Source organism: Aulonocara stuartgranti, assembly GCF_965226115.1.
Source record: "Aulonocara stuartgranti genome assembly, chromosome: 7".
NCBI lineage: Eukaryota > Metazoa > Chordata > Actinopteri > Cichliformes > Cichlidae > Aulonocara > Aulonocara stuartgranti.
This window is the reverse complement of record NC_138945.1, coordinates 56356835-56377500: the sequence shown is the minus strand read 5'-3', so window position 1 is coordinate 56377500 and position 20666 is coordinate 56356835. Positions and strand designations below refer to the sequence as shown.

At 40.9% G+C, this 20666-nt stretch overlaps 2 protein-coding genes across 4 annotated transcripts in view; one reads left to right on the top strand and one right to left on the bottom strand.

Moving 5' to 3' along the window:
* Positions 1–6012, top strand: part of arih1 (ariadne ubiquitin-conjugating enzyme E2 binding protein homolog 1) — a 12856-nt gene extending 6844 nt beyond the window's left edge. Inside the window, exons 6-14 of the mRNA XM_082540643.1 lie at positions 1277–1343; positions 1547–1653; positions 1747–1789; positions 1922–1993; positions 2308–2438; positions 2784–2841; positions 3263–3523; positions 3917–4029; positions 4113–6012. Coding sequence (XP_082396769.1) covers positions 1277–1343; positions 1547–1653; positions 1747–1789; positions 1922–1993; positions 2308–2438; positions 2784–2841; positions 3263–3523; positions 3917–4029; positions 4113–4197 — 937 coding nt within the window. The 3' untranslated portion in view covers positions 4198–6012. The remainder of the gene's footprint in view (positions 1–1276; positions 1344–1546; positions 1654–1746; positions 1790–1921; positions 1994–2307; positions 2439–2783; positions 2842–3262; positions 3524–3916; positions 4030–4112) is intronic.
* Positions 6013–7998: 1986 nt separating this feature from the next.
* cUnh15orf39 (chromosome Un C15orf39 homolog) lies at positions 7999–19203 on the bottom strand. Of its 3 annotated transcripts, XM_082540642.1 has the most exons (4): positions 18740–19203; positions 12406–15682; positions 11777–11811; positions 10080–10192 (listed from the first exon to the last, which is right to left on the bottom strand). In XM_082540642.1, the coding sequence occupies exons 2-4, from the start codon at positions 15638–15640 to the stop codon at positions 10187–10189; spliced, it is 3276 nt and encodes a 1091-aa protein (XP_082396768.1). In that variant the 5' UTR covers positions 15641–15682; positions 18740–19203; the 3' UTR covers positions 10080–10186. The 3 variants fall into 3 exon arrangements, with proteins under 3 accessions (XP_082396766.1, XP_082396767.1, XP_082396768.1); XM_082540640.1 differs by lacking the exon at positions 11777–11811 and having other exon boundaries at positions 7999–10192; positions 18740–19202; XM_082540641.1 differs by lacking the exon at positions 11777–11811 and having other exon boundaries at positions 7999–10192; positions 18745–19202.
* Between the last annotated feature and the right edge of the window lie 1463 nt (positions 19204–20666).

Genomic DNA, 20666 nt, shown 5'->3' with positions numbered 1-20666 from the left:
GGATCTGCTGGAGCCACTCGCCTAGCTTGGGAGTCACCGCACCTAGTGCTCCGATTACCACGGGGACCACCGTTACCTTCACCCTCCACATCCTCTCGAGCTCTTCTCTGAGCCCTTGGTTAGTCATTGTGGATGTTGGGTATCGAAGAATCCATAGGTCCCTCATCCTATTCATGTAGCCCCTTCCGCCGGGGTTACTTGCGTAGTAGCATTCCAACAACGCCCTGTTTTCGTCCCTTGCCCACCGATGCCTTCTTGTTCCAGTAGCCCACTTTTCGTCAGGGTGCCCTGGTTCCTCAACACCTGACGCGGACCTTGTTGATCCGGGCGACGTCCGAGCCGGCATGCCTTCATATTTATCTGTCTCGCTCATGTCTGCGGTAGGCTTGCTTAGCATAGGGGGTCTAGCCTTAGGACCCTTACTGGATACAGACGCCCCAGGCAGGAATCGAACTTGCGATCCTCTGTTCCAAAGGCGTGTAGTTTAACCACTACGCGCTATATATATATATATATATATATATATATATATGTATATGTGTGAATGATATAATTTGAAATTGTCATTAGAACTCATGAAAAAAAGGATTTACTGTGGTCAGAGCAAGGGAGTGTTTCCCATAGTCCTCTTCATGCAATCAGAGCACTTCCCCTTTTCACAGCTACTGTAGTCTTTTTTTTTTTTTTCTTTTTCATGTAATACATTCTGTTTAATTTTGCAGTTGTAGCCAGAAGCTTGTAAAAATTATAAATACACACATTTCAGTCATATAGTTAAATCCATATAGACATCCTTTATTGATTCCTTTTTATTTTTAACATATTGGTATGAATAGAAACCATATGTTAAAAGGATTTCTTCCTTTTGTTTTGCCTTGTAAAAGAAACCCATCAGTACAAGGCTTTGAAGTTGACCCTTTTTGTGCTTTGTTCACGTTCAGTGTAAAGTCCAAAGAAATATACCTGAATAAGCACGGACGCTAATCTCTTGTACCAGCTCTTAAGCTGACAGTAATTGTCTTAACCTACATTCTGATATTACCAGCTACCAAGAGACCTTACTGTATTTTCAGTAATCCGTTTAGGCCATGCATTCAAATAGAGTTTGCATATGAACTTGTACTTTTCTATTTCGGAATGTTGCTTCATAATGAGATAATATTCACATGTCAGCTTACAGTAATACTTAGCGTTACGCAAGAAAATATGCTATCTTTTGATGATCTCACCCATGTTTTGTAATGATGGCTAATATATTATTTGACTGCTTCCACAGGCGCCTCATAACAGATTCAAAAGTGAAGTTGAAGTACCAGCATTTAATTACAAATAGTTTTGTAGAGGTAAGAGATCTTTTTTTCTTCTTCTTGACAGTATTTCGAGATTGAATATCAAACTTTGATCCGTAATGTGAGCTGCTGGGTTGTCTCTTAATTGCCCCTTGGGGATACATAAAGTCTTGTGAATCTGAATATGTGTACTACTTTGAAAAGCAAAAATCTTATTTCTGCCCTCTGAGTCTAATTTGTCTCATTACTCATTTTAGTGCAATCGACTGTTAAAGTGGTGCCCTGCACCAGACTGCCATCATGTTGTCAAAGTCCAGTACCCAGATGCCAAGCCAGTGAGGTGCAAGTGTGGACGCCAATTCTGGTAAGAGAGAATTTTTTATTATTTTAAAACCTTTCTTGTAAATTTATTTGCAGTTTTTGAATAATGTGTTTGATATTGCTCCCTTTGTTTCAGCTTCAACTGTGGAGAAAATTGGCATGATCCTGTGAAGTGTAAGGTGCGCGAAATGGAGATTATTTTCTTACCTTAGAGAAAAATTATGCTTTGGATTCAGCTTCTACTTAAGAAAAATATTAAGATTAGCATTCAATACATGAATCCATTTCCTTCTATTTTAACGTGTTTGCAGTGGCTGAGAAAATGGATTAAAAAATGTGATGATGACAGTGAAACTTCAAACTGGATTGCAGCAAATACCAAGGTGTGGATTCTGAGGGGTTTTTTTTCTCTCATGTTATGTATTAAGTTTAAATAGGATTAAACAATGTTGAAGTCCCTATATTTTTGTCACATATTTGTGTGCTCATAACCTGTCATAAAGTGTGCACACCTTACAGACCTGACAGTTGTTGACAATTAATGTTTACAATCATCAGTGCATATCTATGAATTAGTTTTACAGGGCCTTGCCCATTGTTGCTTCGTTTGTTTCTGCAGCCTTTTTCTCAGTCTATAGCATGAATCATTTCCTTGAATTACTGTTTTTAAATAAAATTAATGTAATTTCATTCACAGGAATGTCCAAAATGCCACGTGACCATTGAGAAAGATGGTGGCTGCAATCATATGGTTTGTCGAAACCAGAACTGCAAAGCTGAGTTCTGCTGGGTCTGTCTGGGTCCATGGGAACCACACGGCTCAGCCTGGTGAGAATCACTAGCTCACATGCTTGTTATGTGGAGTCTTTTGTTTTAGTGTCTGCTGGAAATGTCAGAACAGGGGATGACTTTTTCCACCTTTTTTTTGTTGTTGTTGTTGTTGTTGTTTTTCGCTACACTTAAATGACAGCTCAGGTTTCTTACTTCCTCCATCATCACTTGTTTGGTTTTTTTTTTTAATGGCCCTAAAAGATGTAGAGATTAAAATTCCGATTTTCTGTGTTAGAGTGCCATATGAATGTGAATTTGACCACCTTAAACACACATAGTATAGCTTATCAGAGAGAAGAACATTACTCTTTTCATCTCAGTTATATATTTTTAATATTTCAGGTACAACTGCAATCGCTACAATGAAGATGATGCCAAGGCAGCCAGAGATGCTCAAGAGGTAATCAGTTATATTGAAGCTTCAAAATTTTTGTACGTTCTTCTATTTGCCAGATGTATAAAATCAAGTAGCCTCAACTGTTGTACCAAGCATGGTTTATGTTCCAGTTAACGCTTACATCTAAAAATGAATTACAGTTATTCTTGAAGGAGAAAAACCATGATTAAATAAATAACATGACATTTCTATAGTTTACAATAACTAAAATATATCTGTATATTGGATATCGTTTTATAAAGAATTGTACAGCAAGCTGATAATTACATGATGATTCAGACCTGACAAACAGTTGAGACATTTCAGTATATGTCTCTGATATTCCAGTGCCCATCGAGAAAGTAGAGTGACAGTCTATTATAAGTAAAGATGAGCGTGCTCACAATAAAGGAAGTCCATGCTGTGTGTGTATGTGTGTGTGCAGCGCTCCAGGGCAGCCTTGCAGCGGTACCTGTTCTACTGCAACCGCTACATGAACCACATGCAGAGTCTGCGCTTTGAGCACAAGCTCTATGCTCAGGTCAAGCAGAAGATGGAGGAAATGCAGCAGCACAACATGTCCTGGATTGAGGTGCAGTTTCTGAAGAAGGCTGTGGATGTGCTGTGCCAGTGCCGCTCCACACTCATGTTCACTTATGTCTTCGCCTTCTACCTCAAGAAGAACAACCAGTCCATTATTTTTGAGGTAGGGCAGTTTTTGGCTCAGATACACTAGTGTGATTGTACCTTTTTTATATGAGATATTTACTATCGTGCTGGAAAATTTTGGTAGCATTATTTGCAGCGGGCATGAATGAATCCAACATGGCATACGAACGAAACTGGACACCTCACCAACCCCAGATGTAACACCTTTTAGCTTTCGACTTTTGTGGAAGCTGTGTTCGTCTCTCCCCCTCTTTCATTCACACAGTTTTGATCTTCATGGATGAACTAAGTGCTGAAGAGCTGTTTTTTTGTTTTTTTTGTTTTTTAATTACTTTATTAGAAATTCTCATAGATTAGACATTTGTTCCTTTAGCTCTATTATATAGTGGAACGTTGCTTATCTGATTATAATGCAATTATCACTCATCAGAACAACCAGGCAGACCTGGAAAATGCCACCGAGGTGCTGTCAGGCTACCTAGAGAGGGACATCTCCCAGGATTCCTTGCAGGACATCAAGCAAAAAGTACAAGACAAGTACAGGTCAGTGAAGGAAGAACTGTACTGGTGCATGCCATGGCTGACTTTGTGTGTTTTGGAGCTTAAAATTTGTCCTGTGTCTGTAGATACTGTGAGAGCAGGCGAAGAGTGCTGCTACAGCACGTGCATGAAGGCTATGAGAAGGACCTGTGGGAGTACATTGAGGATTGAGAACACGTCCCAATGCAACGGACTCTTGAGTATCTTGACAAACTAGAGCGCTGATGCAATTTAACAGGGCAGCACAGGCCTTCTGCCGCCTCTCCTTTGGCAAACCAACCACTTTTGCATCTTTTTTTTTCTGGATTTGTTTAACAAAATCTTCAAAGTAAATTATATTTAAATAAAGGGTAGAGTAATAAAAAAATGTGTACTACAGTATTGTTAGCAACAGAGTGGAGGGTTGAACAAGCAGAAGATCCATATTAAACAAATACATCCTTTTGGCTTGTATTGTAATACCTCCCCTGAACTTGTTTTCCTCATGTTTTTTTTTTTTGTTGTTGTTGTTTTTTGCTTGTGAATCTTTTACTCTGTTTTGATTTTGACTTTTTGTTTTCCCATCAGTGTGAAAATGTTTTCAACACAGCTTTAATTGTCCTGGCCATGTCTGCAATATGTGGTAAAGATCCTTGTCTGAGTGGCTGAATGTTGATAGGCTGATTGCAAAGGGGCAAAGACATTTCAGGGGGGGAAAAAAAGGAAGAAAAAAAAACATAAAAAGAACAAAATAGCAAGTCTGTATTTTTCAATTTGTAAATAGTCCATATGCATGGAAGTTCAAGAGCAGGAGTGGCACGTGTTTGCATAATTTTCAAATATTTATTCTTTACCGTGCTTTTGCCATGTAGGTTGAGTCTGTCTACTCTCCACAGACTGTTGATGTTTGGAGGTCTTTGGCAATAAGATATTCGTCCTGTCATCTGCAGTCCCTTCAGAGCAGTCATAAGTTATACCTAACCAGTAACTCAACATGGAGACTGACAGAATTGGCTTTAGTTTCCAGGTAATCACATAAAGGACTCAGTGAAAGTGCACAGAGGAGCAGGATAAAGTTTTACAGGTCAGAGGTGAGGTAGAACGCACCGGCCCAGTGTCTCTCTATGCTAACCTTTTGTTGTACCCCCCTAGTTGTTTTTGGAGGTGTTTAACATTTAAGAACATTACTAATTATTTGCAAGAGCCAAACTGAGTGACATTCACTCCTTTTTTTTTTTTCTTTTTTTTTTTCTCTTTTCTCTCCCCCTCTTTCCTGACGTGGCTTGAGGTAGCTCAGCTTGCACCTTGAGAATTGAAAGAGGGTAATGGAATGTACTGACAGCGCGGCGTTGCACTGCTGCTAATTGGGCTCGATCACTGTCAAACAGGGTCAGGCATCTGCATCACTCTTGCAGGGAATATTGGAATGGAGGTGGTAGTGGCATCATCTCCATTCAGGAACTCTCTTGCCTTGCAGTGAGACTGAACATTGCTTTAATTGAGCTACACAGATGGACATGTGATCCTTAAGGAGCTGAGGGAGATGGGACAAACTTCTAAAGGTTGTAGGAGTGTTTTGTAAAGCTGTTATGCTTTTTCATTAAAGACTGCATTTTTTTTGTTGTGTTTTTTTTGTTTTTTTTTCCTCTCGCACGTGTGTTGAGGTTTTGGCATTGAAATGTCAGTTCCCCTCAAGATTTTGCATTGCTCTATGCGGTGGTTGCTCTGGTTGTCAAGCTCTCTGCTTGTAAATGCTTGTTCATCTGTTCTCTGAAATATGGCAGTCTTCAGAAAGACTGACTGGAGGGGACGCGATTATACAGGCAGTGATACGAGTCTGAAGATGACACCAAAGTGTCAGCCATCACTGAAACACATCCTTTGCCCCAGTTTCAGATCTTTGGGGAATTCTTTCCCAAATGCTTCTTATGTGTTCAAACGCATTATTTTATCCTAGCAAATTATAAACTGTATTGTTTATTTGAATAAATGTCATGACAAATCTAATTTTTTGGAGTACTGTGTGAGTCATTAGAGTAGGTTTTCTCTCATCTTAATTACCTTAACATCCATGAGTCACTAATTCCCCCCCCCCCCTTTTTATTTTTTATTTTTATTTTTTTAAAGCAGTGTTGTGTTCTGCAGACCTTGCCAGAGTGTCTTCCAAAATGACATGGAATTAATTTGATAACTTTTAAATAATAATTTAAACTTTTTTTTAGTTTATTCAGAGTGTTATATAGCAATCAGGTGGTTTTGTTTTGTTTTTATGTCATTTTAATTCTCTCAAATCCCAAACTTATGATGACACAAGGTGAATGGATAAAAGATGGGCTGTTTTCTCCAAGCTGTCTTGCAGTAACACCAGCTGTAGCTTTGCTCATTAGGCTAATGTGCTCTCTAGGGTTTTCATTGTGTCTGCTAGTAGTTCATGAACATCTCAGCTTAACGGATGGAGTAACAGAAGCAGCTACTCACATTAAATTGACATCCAAAAGACTTTTAATAGTTTTATAAATATCTTCAATTTGCACTATTAAAGATGTCTTGGTAGTGTAAAAAATGTTTGGGGGTGGAGTTAGTTGTTTTACATGAAAATATTAAAGTGCAAAATGTTAGAAACATTTTTTTGTTTTTTTTGGGGGGGGGGCGATTTTATTTTTGCAGCACCACTCATTTAACTGTCTGAGGTGTTTTGAAAGTGTGTCATTATGAAGACTTCCACTGTTGTACTGTCACTGGTATAAACCAAGTCCATCCCTGGAATTGCATTTTTAAAATAAAGAGCATTTTTAACAGTATAGTGTGAATGTAAGAGTTACATTTTCAGCCACATGATGGGGACAAAGACACCAGTTCTGACAAACATGATTACTAATTGTGAGTTTCAACGTCAAATGCATGGTGTTAAAATGGAAGGTGTGACACACAACGCATTATTTTTGACAGCTTATCCATATTTAGCACCAAACAATAACATTTGTCTCAAGGTACTTTGTACAAGTTAAAGATCCAACAGTAAGACATAGGAACCTTAACAATCAAACACCCCTTTTGAGCAAGCACTTGGAGATAGTGGGAAGGAAAAACTCCCTTTTAACAGGAAGAAACTCTGGGCAAAATCAGGCTTGGGAAAAAGCAGTCATCTGACACAACTGGTTGGGGGTGAGGGGAGGAAGAGAGGACCCAAAATTCATAACTAGTGATTAAATGAAAATGGTGTATAAGGACAGAGTTAAGAAGAAATGCTCAGTGTGTCATGGGAAGCCCCCAGCAACTTTAAGCCTATTGCAAAGTAACTAAGCGTTGAAATTGTTTTTAGCAAAAAGGGAAGTTTTAAGCCTAATCATAAAAGCAGAGAGGGTGTCTGTCACCTGAATCTGAATTGGGAGCTGATTCGACAGAAGAGGAGTTTGAAAACTTAAGGCTCTGCCTCCCATTCTACTCTGGAATATTTTAGGAACCACAAGTAAACCAGCAGTCTGAGAGCAAAATGCTCTGTTGGCATGATATAGTACTATGAGTTCTTTAAGATAAGATGCTGCTTGACCTTGTATGTGAGGAGGATTTTAAATTCAATTCTGGATTTACCGGGCGAGCCAATGAAGAGAAGCCAATATGGCAGAAATATGCACGCTCTCACTGCAGCATTTTGGATGAACTGAAGGCTTTTCATTGAGTTTTTAGGAGAGCCTGATAATAATGAATTATAATAGTCCAGCCTAGAAGTAATAAATACACAAACTAGCTTTTCAGCATCACTCTGGGTGTATGGTTGATTAATAATCTGATGTGGAAGATTGCTTCCGCTCGTTCTCCTTGGCCTGTTCTTTGAGGATTCTAACAGTATGATTCAAACTAACATAATCATCCTGCTTTAATCAGGTTTCAATTCATTCGTTTAGGAACACATTATAGCTTTACAAGAAGTCTTAACATTGTTTTTTTCCCTTCTCTTGAATATTTAGAGTTGAGAAGTGACAAAACACGATGGTGAGACAAATGTTTTAATTCAGTCTGCAGAAGTAGGAAAATCATACAAAATGAAACCACGATTTGAGGTTCAGTCATAAGTTTCACACTGACTGTATACAGCACACTCGGCTTGTGTTTTTGAAACCTGAGCAGTTTCAACACAAAAACTACAAAGGGTTGAAAAATTAAAGGAGCTTCCTCTACTGAATGGACTGGACCAAGCTTCTCAAAGTTATTCAGTGTTTTGACTTTAGTGCTTTCACTCATTTTGTATTTTGCTGATGGTGGTTGAGGGAGCATCCAAGAGCGCATCCATAGGTGTCCAGCTGGTTACGTCAACCATAGTATATATTATTTACATCATTCTCATCAGCCACTCAGTGAAACCCTTGTTCCCTGTGTACAGGGGCACTGTCATCTTGAAAGAGACCATTTCCATCTGAACAGAAATGGGTAAAGGTGGCGGCTCAGAGCAACTTTGCATTGATTTGCAGTGTAAATTTGCGTCACTATAAGGGTCAAAGTTTTTCCATTTAATTCATCACCGGTCTTTACTTACAATAAGGCAACCACCATCATCAGGGTCAAGATTAGTTTTCTGCATTAATGCTATATGTGACTGGCACCGCATTACGGTACAGTAAGGTGCTTGAAAGTAATGCTCATTCAAACTACGCCAAGCCACTAATTTCCCTCTGCTGCACTGTTTCAAAAGAAAGGTCAGGATGACTTAAAAAAATACTCCACTGATGCTCGCAGTTTATAAAAGTAAAGGGGCACAGTGAGGCAGTGATTTCTTTCATGTCATCAAAATTTAATTTATTAAAATAAAGTTACCGCATAAATGATAATAATGTAAAAAAAAAAAATAATAATAATAATGAGCTAAACACTGAACATAGCCCATCACTAAAGAAAGCACAACTTTGTGCTTACATAACAGGCAATTTTAGGTGACTTCATTATTTTATATAAAAGAAGAAGTAGAAAAAAAAAAGAATCCAGTTCACCTTCATTCTCGAGGAACCTTTCGTAAGTGAGTTAAGAAAAAAAAAATGCTCAGCTGTCGTTGCGCTCACAGAGGTGTCATAGCATTGTGTGTACGTGCCTGGAAACTAGTCTTCAATTTTGAGCCAGCCTTTTTTATAGTCTATGAGAAGCTCGAGGTAGTACTTCCACTCTGGCTCGCTGTCATACCTGACCTCAAATATGGTCTTAAGGGGGTTGGGGTGAGCCTCGTGGATGCGCAGCACCTCCCCTCTGTACCACACCTCTGATTTGTCAACTTCCTCGTACAGGTGGCGGATCCTCTTTCCCACCAACTCGGGGTAGCAGAACCTCATGGCCCTCTGAGCCCTCTGCACAGCTGAACGCAGGACCCATCGCCTCCTGTGTTCGGCGCTGTGACAGGCAGACAAGTAGGGACAGTATTTGATCTTCAAAAGTGATCTATGTTTTCTTTTAGAAGAGCTGCCAAGGGGTCTTAAAGCATGAGAGAAGCTTCCTGTTCTCTCCCACCTGTGCTTTGTTTTGGGTGTCCTCCTGTGAACATCAGCCTCACCGATCACACTCTCCCCGTCATCAGTCTGTGAGATGGAAGCATCAGCAGATGTCTCCGACTCTGACACTGCTTGGTATCGAGTTTTTTTTCTCTTTAGACCTTCACTAAGTATCTTCCTCAGTTTAACAATGACTCCTGAACAATTCTTAGAGTTTTCCTTAGATTTGACTGATGGTGAGGACTGACCAACGTGCCACCTGCTGGAAGATCCCTCAGTTTCTGCGTCACTCGGGAATGGGGATAGCTCGTCCAGTGTTAAAGGACACATCCATGAAATATATGGATTCTGCTCTGAAACCATATAATCAGTCCCTTTATTATCACTCTCCTGGGGCTCATGGGCACTGCAGTTTTTCTTTGCAGTTGTGTTGACAGTGCTTTCAGCTACAACCTTGTCCATATCCCCTCTCTCTTCCTCATCTGACAACCTGTTTTCTAGAAACGTACGCCTCGAACGGCTCTTTACTCTTCTTTTAGTTTTATTCCTGTTCAAATGCAATTGTGTTTCCTCATCCTCTGAACATCTCTGTGGTTGCAACTCTGAGTGCGAGGCTGCGGAGGCAGTGGTGTCAGAAAATACAGGAACCCTCCCGCTGTTAGACGCTTCAGAGCTTCCATCTTGTTCCCTGTGATCGGAGTCCATATCTAATCCTGCAACACAGGGAAAATGGCAAAAAGAGAGCTCAAAACAAATGCTGAAATATCGCAGATAAATATAGGATTCTGCTTCCTCACAAAGTGGGAAGATTAGAGGCAAAGGAATTTATGCAGTGATCAGGGAAACAGTTACAAGTGAGAAGCAAGTCAGAAACAGACTTTCAGGATTTCTGACAAGGAAATATAAAATACTTGGTTTCCTAAAGAGCTTATTTCACACCTAAACCTAAGGATTTCGGCTTTTGCACATCATGATCCTCCACCACGAAACACCCTTACAGCAAAGATGGCTATGAGAAGAGAAGGCTATGGGAATAAACACAAAGGCTGGGAAAAAGTCAGCTGCTGCGAGGGGTGCTATCAGTCACGGATAAAACAGCAGTGAGGCAAGAAGAGGGCAACAGAAATGTTCAGACACTAGAGTCAAGTGCTCCAAAACCATGTGAACCTATGTCAGCAGTGAACAGCAGTTCAATTAGGCCAAGTTCAGTAGGTTCAGGAAGCAAATACAATCGAAGCTGTTGACAGACAAAATAAAAGGCAACAATAATTTTTTTTTTTTTTAAAAAGGACGACTCTATTGATATGCTATAATCTTTGTATTTTTAACTAACTACATAAAAACTCAAAATATTTAATTCAAATAAAGTTGATTAACTTAGTTAATGTATGTAACATTTTTTTTCCCACCTATAATGAGAGAGCACTGTTATTATTTAGTATGTGCAACATTTCATGAATACTTGAATGTGATGACGATGAAGTCTGAAAGTATACACTAATCAGCCACAGCATTAAAACGACTGGGAAAGGGATTTAAGTTTGTATTAGTATTTGGATTTTTTTTTAACCCAGATATGTTAACCCAGTCTCAACACCTACCCTGCAATCTAGATAACCCACGTCCTGGTCCCAGAAACTGTAAGACACCCGGAGATGGAATGGGTCAGAACTGTTCAGGGAGCACCTGTTCGATATTTGGAACTTGGTTTTAAGGGTGTGTCTGATCAGTTTATATTTGTGACAAGATTGAAGCATTCTTATCAGAAATGCAGAGGGTGGCGAACACAGCCAGGCAGGTGAGGAAGGAAGAAGTTGTTTTTTTTCATGAGATTTGACTGGTGTTATACTATTGTCCTGTTCTTTGGACATTACACACTCATATTCTCAGAAACTGCCTAATGCAACTTGTATGCAGTGTAGATGTGGGTTAGTTAGAGATGGTACAACAAAGGATGAAGTCACCATCTTCTGAAAAGATCTCTGACCTAAAAAAAAAAAAAAAAAAGTGCCACACTTAATCCCTCTTGTGTGTAGCGGCCTCTCACTTCCTTCCCCTCATAATGTCATCCACCAGCCTGCCTTACGCCGTTTCAGCTACAGTGCTGTAAGTAGGCAACAAATTCATATGTCCCCAAGCAGCCCAGCTTAGCGCCTTTCCCCCTCAACCCACCCACAGTGTAATCATGCAGCTTCTTGTGATTTGTTACTGAAGGTTAGAAGAAAAAATTCCCGCTTTCTAAACCAGGAAAAAAGCAAAAGAGTAGTGAGATTGAGGGACAACAGGAAAAAAAATACCTGGACTCTCTTTTGGACGTCAGATGAGGTTGATTCTGTAAAAAATAAATGGATTTTATATTGAATAGTTCTTCTGTTTTGATTGGTTACTTACAAAAAGGCCCAATTAATGCAGAAAATATTCTTTGAAGGAAATATGATGCTTTATAATGATATCTAAAAGTTCAGTTCACATCGTGTACTGAAAGGGATCTCCTAGAATGCTATCAAAGTTATACTAAGGAAACAGGGATTTTCATAAAACCAAGCAAAATGAATCATCATAATTAATAATAAGAAATTACAAATCTTTTTACAAGTAGGAACATAGTTTGCGCTAATTACTGAGATGATATATTATATCTTATATGAATACTTTAGATTTTTTTGTTTCTTAGCTAATTCACATAAATAATAGCTTATATGTAGTATTAAATTACTTGTAAAATATTTTTAAAGCCATTGGCCTTATAGACATTTCTTCACACAGTTGTGTCCGGTGCTGCGGGGAAATTAGCACATGGAGGACTCACTGCAAAACCTGTGGGGGGGAGGGGGGTGGGGTGTTAATGGTTTAAAGGGCTACAGTGTTGTAACTGTAGCAACCATGGTGGTTTGTCTCGGTATGTCTGTGTTGAATGTACACTCACCCAGCTGTTTGCAGACGCAGACATAATACAGAAGGTTGACCGCGTCGGCATAGACGTCGGGCAGGTGTTTGAGGGACATCAGTCTCCTGAGTCTGGAGGAGCAGGCTCGTTTATGAAGCTGGATGAGGATCTTCTCTTCAGAGAGCGTGGTGGGTCGCAGCTCGACTTTGTGCTCCTGCAGGACCTGGTCAATGAAGCTGCCGTGGACCATAGGAAACAGCTGCTCCTTGACCACCAGCATGGGGAGAAACACTGCTCCCGTCCGCATGACGTGCGGAAAAGGACAGCGTTCCTGGATCGAGTACTCTCTTAACCTGTCGAGGACCGTGTCAAGTGCCGATTTCATCTCCTCGTTGAGCCAAGCCTCTCTGGCTTTTACCCCCAGCAGGCAGGAAACTTTCTGGACTTTGGTCACGTGAGACACCGATTCGGTTATTTTCAGTTGGGACAACCACTTTTTAAGGTCCTGCTCTGAAGAAGTCGACACAGATTTGGACACAAGCTTACAGAATGACTGGTGCAGCTCAAGGAAATGCTTGCGGACGGGCGTTTGGATATCTTGGTTTGGTATGAACTCAGCTGCTGGCTGTGCAGTCGGCTTCTGTGGTGGTGGAACAGGGAAATAATTCTTGCCGTTAGGGATAATAATCTTGTAGGTGGAAAGTTTAAGACACTGAGGGGGAATGTTTTTGAAATTTAGTTTGCTCCCAGGCAGTGGAGTCGTGGGTTTGGGGGGAAGGATGAGCTCCTCTTTGTGTTGTGTTGCTTTTGTGTCACCTTCAGAAGTCGTGTTTGTCTGTGCAGTCATCTCAGCAGGTTTGGACTCATCTGAAGTCTTATTTTCAGCTGCTCTAGATGGCTTAGTTTCATGTTCTTCAGGTTCAATTGTCTTTTTTAAGAAAATAGGTCCATCATCAGGTGAAGCAGTCTCTGTGGGCTCTTTTTTGACTTCCATTTTGCTGCTGTGGTTGGGACAAATGCTGTCATCTGTAGAGCTGCTGATATCTGATTTATCTAGGTTTTCTACTTTAATATTTTTGGGTTCAACAGCTTCTGCAGCACTTTTCTCTTTTGAAGTATTAGTGCGAGTTTCTTTAAAAACTAGACACACAACAGGCTCCTGTTTAGCTTGATCTTGTTTTTTTTCTTTGTCTGGCTTGGATTTAACTTCATGCTGCTCAGAGGACTGACAGGCTTTCCCTGATGCTCCAGCTCCAGAGATCCCTCCCGAGGTCTGCAGATATCCTTGGTAAGGTGCCAAACTGAAAACAGTGTCAATAACTGGCATAGGGGGAGAGTCATTCTTATTTCCTTCTCGGATAATCTCCGTTTTCAACTTTTGTCTCTTCCTGGTCCATTCCACTTCATATAAATCCTTATCCTCCTCTTTTATTTTGACAGGTGAAGATGAATGGGAAATGCTCCTCTTTAGACACTGTTTATTAACAGCGGTTTCTGGACTGGACACAGAGCTTTTATGTTTGCTTCTTGTTTTGACAGCAGGAGAATCGATACTTTTGTGGACATTTGCACTCTTAGGCACGTCTGTGTGGATCCGATTTGAACTCCGATTCGGTGACTGAGGTCGCCACACGGCTGGGGAAACTGGAACGTTTTTTGGCTGAGTCGGGCAAGGGACTTGAGATTCACAGGAGGAATAGTCCACTGCTCTGTCCACATTCAAGCCAAGTGGTGGAAGGATGGGTGAGTCCATATGCAGGCGGTTGAGAGGGGGGAAGAATCCTCTCATTTCTATAACTGATGGTGAGACACCTGGCTTGCTCACACGTCTGGCAGGGCTGGTTTGAGTCACAGGTAGGAACGGTGAGGAAATGGGTAGGTGGTCAACATGAAGGCCGGGGTGCTTGGGTTTGTCCTTTTGTAAACTGCTGGCGGACACCATGGGGTGATCCATATGTTGGCTGGATGGCGAAACATTTTTGTGGCTAGGATGAAAAGTAGGTGATGCATGTTGCCTTTTTAGGGGGGCTCTGATTTGGCTTGGATTTAAATGAAGTCTTGGAACAGCATAGCATGGATAGTTCAAACCCCGCATAAAAGAATGATTTGGCAACATTTCAGTGCTAGACAAAGGCAAAGGAATTTCAGCATGAAGCGACTGAGGCACTATGTAATGCTCCCGAGGGTTTGAGCTTGTGTGTTTATGAATAACAGCAACATCTTCTCTCTGCTTACTGCCACTATCTTTACACTGGGTTCTGTTTTCTACCTCCACATTTGCCTGGGGGTAGTAAAACACTTGGTGCTGCGCTAGTTGGCCATATTTGGACATGGGAGAACGTTCCTGATAAACCTCTGAGGTCATATGCTCATATGTAGGGTGGGAGGGGTAAAGGCTGGGGTAGCCTCTGGGGGAAGTCTGTAAAGGCTGGCTATGCTCACTTAAAGAACCAAACAGTGGACGAGTTGAGGTGCAGGGGTAACTGCTGTAGTGCGGTTCAATCACAGCAGGCAAAGTTCTTCCTCTAACAGGGCTGTATGAGTCCACAGTCAGCCTCTTCAGTGTATCTGTGCTGTGTTCAAACTGTAAGACTCTCTGTTGAAGCCCCATTTCTTGTCCTTTCCTTTCAACAGATGGTTTTTCAGCGTAGTGAGCATCAGTTTGCATCCAGTCACGCTCATATACAGTGTTTGGTATCCTTGGAGAGCTATGTTCCACACTGTAGCGTTGTCCTAACATGCAACCCAGTTCATTACAGCAGGGATTATGTCCGTAAACCGGCCTGGGAATCGCTAAGTAAACAGAGTTTTCAGATGGGGGTGATGAAGTCTCACCTCCAGTTTTTTGTTTTCTAATAGGCAACGACGCTGCAACTGTAGGACTGCTAATCTCAGGACTTTTCTTGTACCTCATAAAGCCCTGTTTTACCGGGGTGTGACGCGTAGCAGAAGACTGAGTTTCCTCTGAAGAATTGCTGTCGTGTCTGTAAATCAGATGGTTTCCCTCCATGCCAGAGAGGTGACTCATAGTACTCCGGTCGTTCAGCAGAGATGTCTTTGAGTTCCTCCAAGGAGAAGTGAATCCCGCTCCCTCTTTTCCTCTCGGGTCATAAGCAAAGAAGGCCCCATGGCACGGCAGCGCCTGCTTGCCCAGGAAACCAGACATATTTTGCGGTTTTGACAGTCCTGCAGATGCTATCGTCCGGTCAAATAATGGCATCTTGGCTCGTAACACTGCATCAGTGAGGGTTTGCATTGACTGGTTGCTCATCATGTAGTAGCCTTGTTATGATGATTCATCAATAATGCTCCGGACCTGCCAAAAAAACAAAAACAATTAGATTGTGGCATTTCTCACTGAAAAACTATCAAAAGTTTGTTTAACACTGGAATCAATCCGACTATGTTGACATCAGATATAGCAGTGAAGTGTGTTACGGAAAAATAAATGCTTAGTAGCAGAATCATGAGATAAGAACTGAAGTGACTTTAAAAAAAAAAATTTGAGGTTTATCTCACATATCACACTCACGCACATAAATGGTGGAATAAGAGTCCTGCATGTGAAAAATAAGTTACTATCTGAGGAATGTGTGGGGATCACGTGGAAGAGAAAATCCCCACCCAGGCCAGACGGCCTCAGACCATCACCACACAGGTCACTGGTGTAAATAAACACAAAGAGTCTTCAGGGTTTATTGTAAAAAGGCTTCAGTAATTCATATGCGAGCACAACATGTAGATACTTAATAATCTTTGGTGTACATTCATCGCTATTTCATCACGTCTTCCTACTGCAGCCCTAAACATAGTTTCCATGCCACTCCTTCACATTACACATAATTGCATAACCACATAAAATCACAGTTTTAAGACAAATAATAACTGGACCAAATTATTTGTAAGTCATTCCTTTTGACCTTGTAAAGTAAAAAAAGCGCACACGGCTAATAAATGGTTCCTACAATGAGTTACAATTTAATTCTTGTACAAGGAGAAATCTCAGGTTTGAGAAAGGTTTTCCACAAACTGCCAAAGAGATAGTTGACACATGATGCGCCAAACCGACTGGCTCTCCCTGTACCACCTCCACTCCAACTGTTACTTGTGGTAACATAATATCCAGGTGTGACCGAGAGCAGTCTCAACTTCAAGGCCATCTGTAAAAATGAGAACTACACTGTAGCACAACTGTTGTCATTTCTGTGAGTCACATATAATGTGTTATGGTTTTACCATGGCTTACTTCAAATGTCAATGTGTCACTGTGATTGTATCAAAAAGGCTAGGCTCGCTTTTGTCGAAGTAGGACTTATCGCCTGATCTGGCATGCACTTCTCATCTCGTGTTTACATTCTCAGACAAAACAAGTGGAGTTGTTGCTGTTCTGCATTTTATTACCACAGCCCTCTGGTCATACCGTAGGTACTTCTTTGTTATACTTCTTCAGTGCTGTTTTGCATCTGACTCCCATTTATGGGAATTTGCTGATTAGCTTTTAATGACTAAAAACTCTTTTTGGTAACGCCTGACACTGAAACTAGTCAGCTAACAGTTCCTCCTATCAGCTTTTTTAAATGAAAGTTAAGAGTAACATCCAAACAAGACTTTGGGGCTCAGCAGGTAAATGAACAGTGAAAAATGATCTGCAATGACAGATGTGTAATCCACAAAGTGATAAACACTAGCCACAGTGACCATAGTGCAGTATCAGAATCCCCCCCACACACACACACACATACCTTTTTTTTTCCTAAGAAAAAAGTATTTTTGCACATTCTTGATATTTTCACTTCACTCTCTTTTAGTAAGTGTAAAGCTGAGCGTAAGAAGTACAGCACATTTTCACCAAGGAAGGTTCTGCAAGTGTAAAAATTGGAAAGCAGAACAGAAAGCCCGCCTCCAGTTTGGAAGTAAATGATTGAGAGTTTGTTTTTTGTTTTGTTTCTTTGGGTGGGGGGGTTTGTTTAAATGTGGAATACAAAACCTTCACTTGAGTAAAATGCTAGATGCATCCCATCCCATTTTTAAGATACAGACATACCAGATAACAGATACATAGCACAACGTGTGGATCGCAACGCAGTCTGGCTTCTTGGAGCAGATGAAAAGAAGATAACGTCGTCACGTGATCTGCCATGCAAGCATTTGCAGGCACCGATGAGGTCATAGAGGAGATAAATTATAAATTATACCAAGGTTTATTTGCACTCGCTTGCCGACTACGCGTGGAAATTTGGCTCAACAGTTAAAGTGTAGAGGTTTAGCAAATACAACATCTGCCAGCACAATCTGTAAATGCAAAAAAAAATGATAAGACGTTCTGAGAATAACTGAAACTCTTGGTGAGGTTTAGAGAAGTAAACGACTTTTTTTTTTCTTTAATCCCACACAGTGACCCTCTCCAGTCTAATGACAGCACAGCACTGAGATCTTATCTTCTCATCCTGTTGACACCTTTCACACAAGTGGTGTGACGGCTTATCTGTATATGGCGAGGAGAAACGCGGTTTATGTGCATGGAGGAAACTGCGCAGAGCTGTTTTCAACGGACTAAAAACCGCACTCTAAAATTTGTGTCTGCCTGTGTGCATGCGCCTTTGTGTGTCCTCCCACTCCCATGATCTGTAGGGCAAGGGTGATGGAGAGCGTAACTTTCGAAAACAAAACGCCCGTGGCTTAAAACCACGCGAGAGAAGAGTGAAAAGGTAAAAGCTTACTTCAGTCCAGTCTAGCAATCATTAATCATTTATCTGATCACCAATTAGTCTCTCGGGTTAGGATATGTTGAAAGATCTCCGCAAGTTGGTGTGACATAAAAAAAAATCAATTTCCTCCAATATGTCTTAGACTTAACCAATGAAAGCGGCTCACGTCCAAACAATAAAAAACGGAACTTGAACGAGGAGAAAAAAAAAGTTTCTTCTCAGCTTCTCTTGACATCCTCGTGAGCTGTAGCTTACGATGCACATATATTTGCTTCTCAGCCAAAATGTGAAAGTACGAGACCTGCCGAGAAGAGCAGCCTGCCAAATTTAATAGGACGCAAATAATATGAAAATAAGACGAGCGTAAGAGCTTGACTTTCGCTCACAGAGCGAGTCATTTCCATACAGCCGCGAAAGCCTCGTAAACCACGGCAAAACTAAAACCAAACTAAGTTCCAAACACACACACACGCACGCACACACACACACACACACAAAATCAGAGGATGCATAAATCGATCTCGACTGTATGAAATAGTTCCACCTTCTTTGACGCACTCTGACAGCTTTACTAAAAGGTTCACCGGTCCCGCTTTTCTGACTTTACGCACTTCTGCATCACAATCAGTCGTCAGTTACTTTAAACTGCGAACAACTCTCCTTACCTCACCCGTGTAATCAATGATTTCCACAAAGACTCCATGAAACTTCTAAGAAAAGAGTGGGCAAATCTCTCCGCCGCCCGTGGAGTGGATCAGTCCAGATGCGTCAATCCCACCAAATGAAGCGACAGCACAGCCTACTAAAAAAAACTGCTGCGCTGCTGGCCCGAAGTCCACGAGGCTTTTAGAGAAGTTAACAAACTGAAGAAAAGACAAAAGGAAGGAGGATGGTCTTTGATCAATAGGCGGAGTCACACCCTCCCTCTATCCACGGCTTGTTTTCTTCACATGTCATGTTTTCTCGCTTTCAGTGACTTTTTGTCCGGCTGCCAACTGTCTGCTGCTACCGCCGAAATTAATTTAAGAGTCGGGGTTTTTTGCCCCTTTTCACTCCCTGTCAGATAACACACGTTTGTCAGGTTGACTCTTTCTCACCTTCGCGCCTTTGCCCGGTTCCCATGCCTGAGTGTCAGAATCGGACAAGCCAGTCTCGGAGCAATAAAGGAAATCACGTGTTTATAATTCCCCGTTCTTTATCTTTGTGTTGACTTGTATGCAAGTCATTATCCCACGGCACCTCTACGGTTACGTGAACTAGTCACTGCATACTCAACCGTGTAGTGGCACAGAAGACGCCTAAGGTTGGGAACATACACATTTAAATATATCTGCAACAATAAAACTGGTTTAAAGACATCCCACTGATGTCAAAATAAACTGTTCTCCGATTAGACTTATTATGGCAGGATGCATGTATTCTCAGAAATTAAAATAAATATATGACTTGACACAAAGAGAATCCAATATATGTAAATAGCTGCACCTAAAAGAAGCGTTTATGGCAGAGGATTGCATGTGTCGATCTCATCCTAATAAAGTTAATGGTTTACTATAATTGACCAAAGTTAAATTCAGGTCAGCCATTACCCCGGGCAGACTTTTTTTTAAATTTCTTGTCATTACTCATGACTGCCATTTCACCTTTCAATCTAATCAAATGTTTTATAATATAATAAATTTCTATTATATATTGCACACCTAAATTCTTACACTCTCCACTGACTTGACATCTGGATGAGTACATGTCTTGTTGCACTTGCATCATGTCCCCCCTCACCTGTGAGCCAAAGTCTAATTTATGTGTCCCATGGGGGTGCCACAGTTTAGTCTAGACAAGTTGGTTGCTTCCACAAGTCCAAGGGGGGTTTCACAGGTACAAAGATGCTCATCAAGGAGCATCTTTATACCTGATGTGAGGAATGATTCACCCCCATGGATAATTCCTCAGATCTTCCCATTTCCTGTTACCATGGCATTACAGCTCTGGGGTAACCAACACAAGCCATCAAGGCAACTCACACATCATCCAACATACAAGGCAACAAAAAAGGGAATATTAAACATATACAGTACATAGCTTTGAGACATGTGATAGACATGTAAAGCTAGACATGACAAGCATGTTTATAAGTAGGTCAGAAATAACTTAGACACTTTTAGAACAACTGCTGGGAGCCAAGTCTGTAAATGATTGCACAGGATGAAAAGATACTGATTGATTTGATCATGTTTTTATTTAAAGAGGCCCAAACGGCTGCCCCTTTATAACGGATAGCTCCGCACAAATTAACTCGCAATGGAATCTGCAGTTTTGCATTTGTAGTGGGCATTTCCCTGTGTGAGACCTCCCTGTTTTAAATATGCATACATATACAGATATGAATGTTTTAAGATAGAGAATTTCAGTGAAGGCTTTACCAACATGGGTCACATTTTCTTTACAAAAGGGTTGTATCCCAGATGAAAGAAGGCATACAAAGAAAGCAATAAATGCACCAGCCGTGCGTGGTTGACTCAAATCCAGAAGCGTGTGGGAAATGCTGACTAATTCTTAACTAGTCCAAGTCAGATTATATACACAGATTACAGC

What these genes read in the sequence shown, in the direction of transcription:
- cUnh15orf39 (XM_082540640.1), bottom strand. Translation starts at nt 15,640, where the DNA reads ATGATGAGCAACCAGTCAATGCAAACCCTCACTGATGCAGTGTTACGA. An exon ending in CTGCGTCTGCAAACAGCTGG is followed by an intron (nt 10,193 to 12,405) that starts GTGAGTGTACAT and finishes CCTGTGTTGCAG; the next exon opens with GATTAGATATGGACTCCGAT.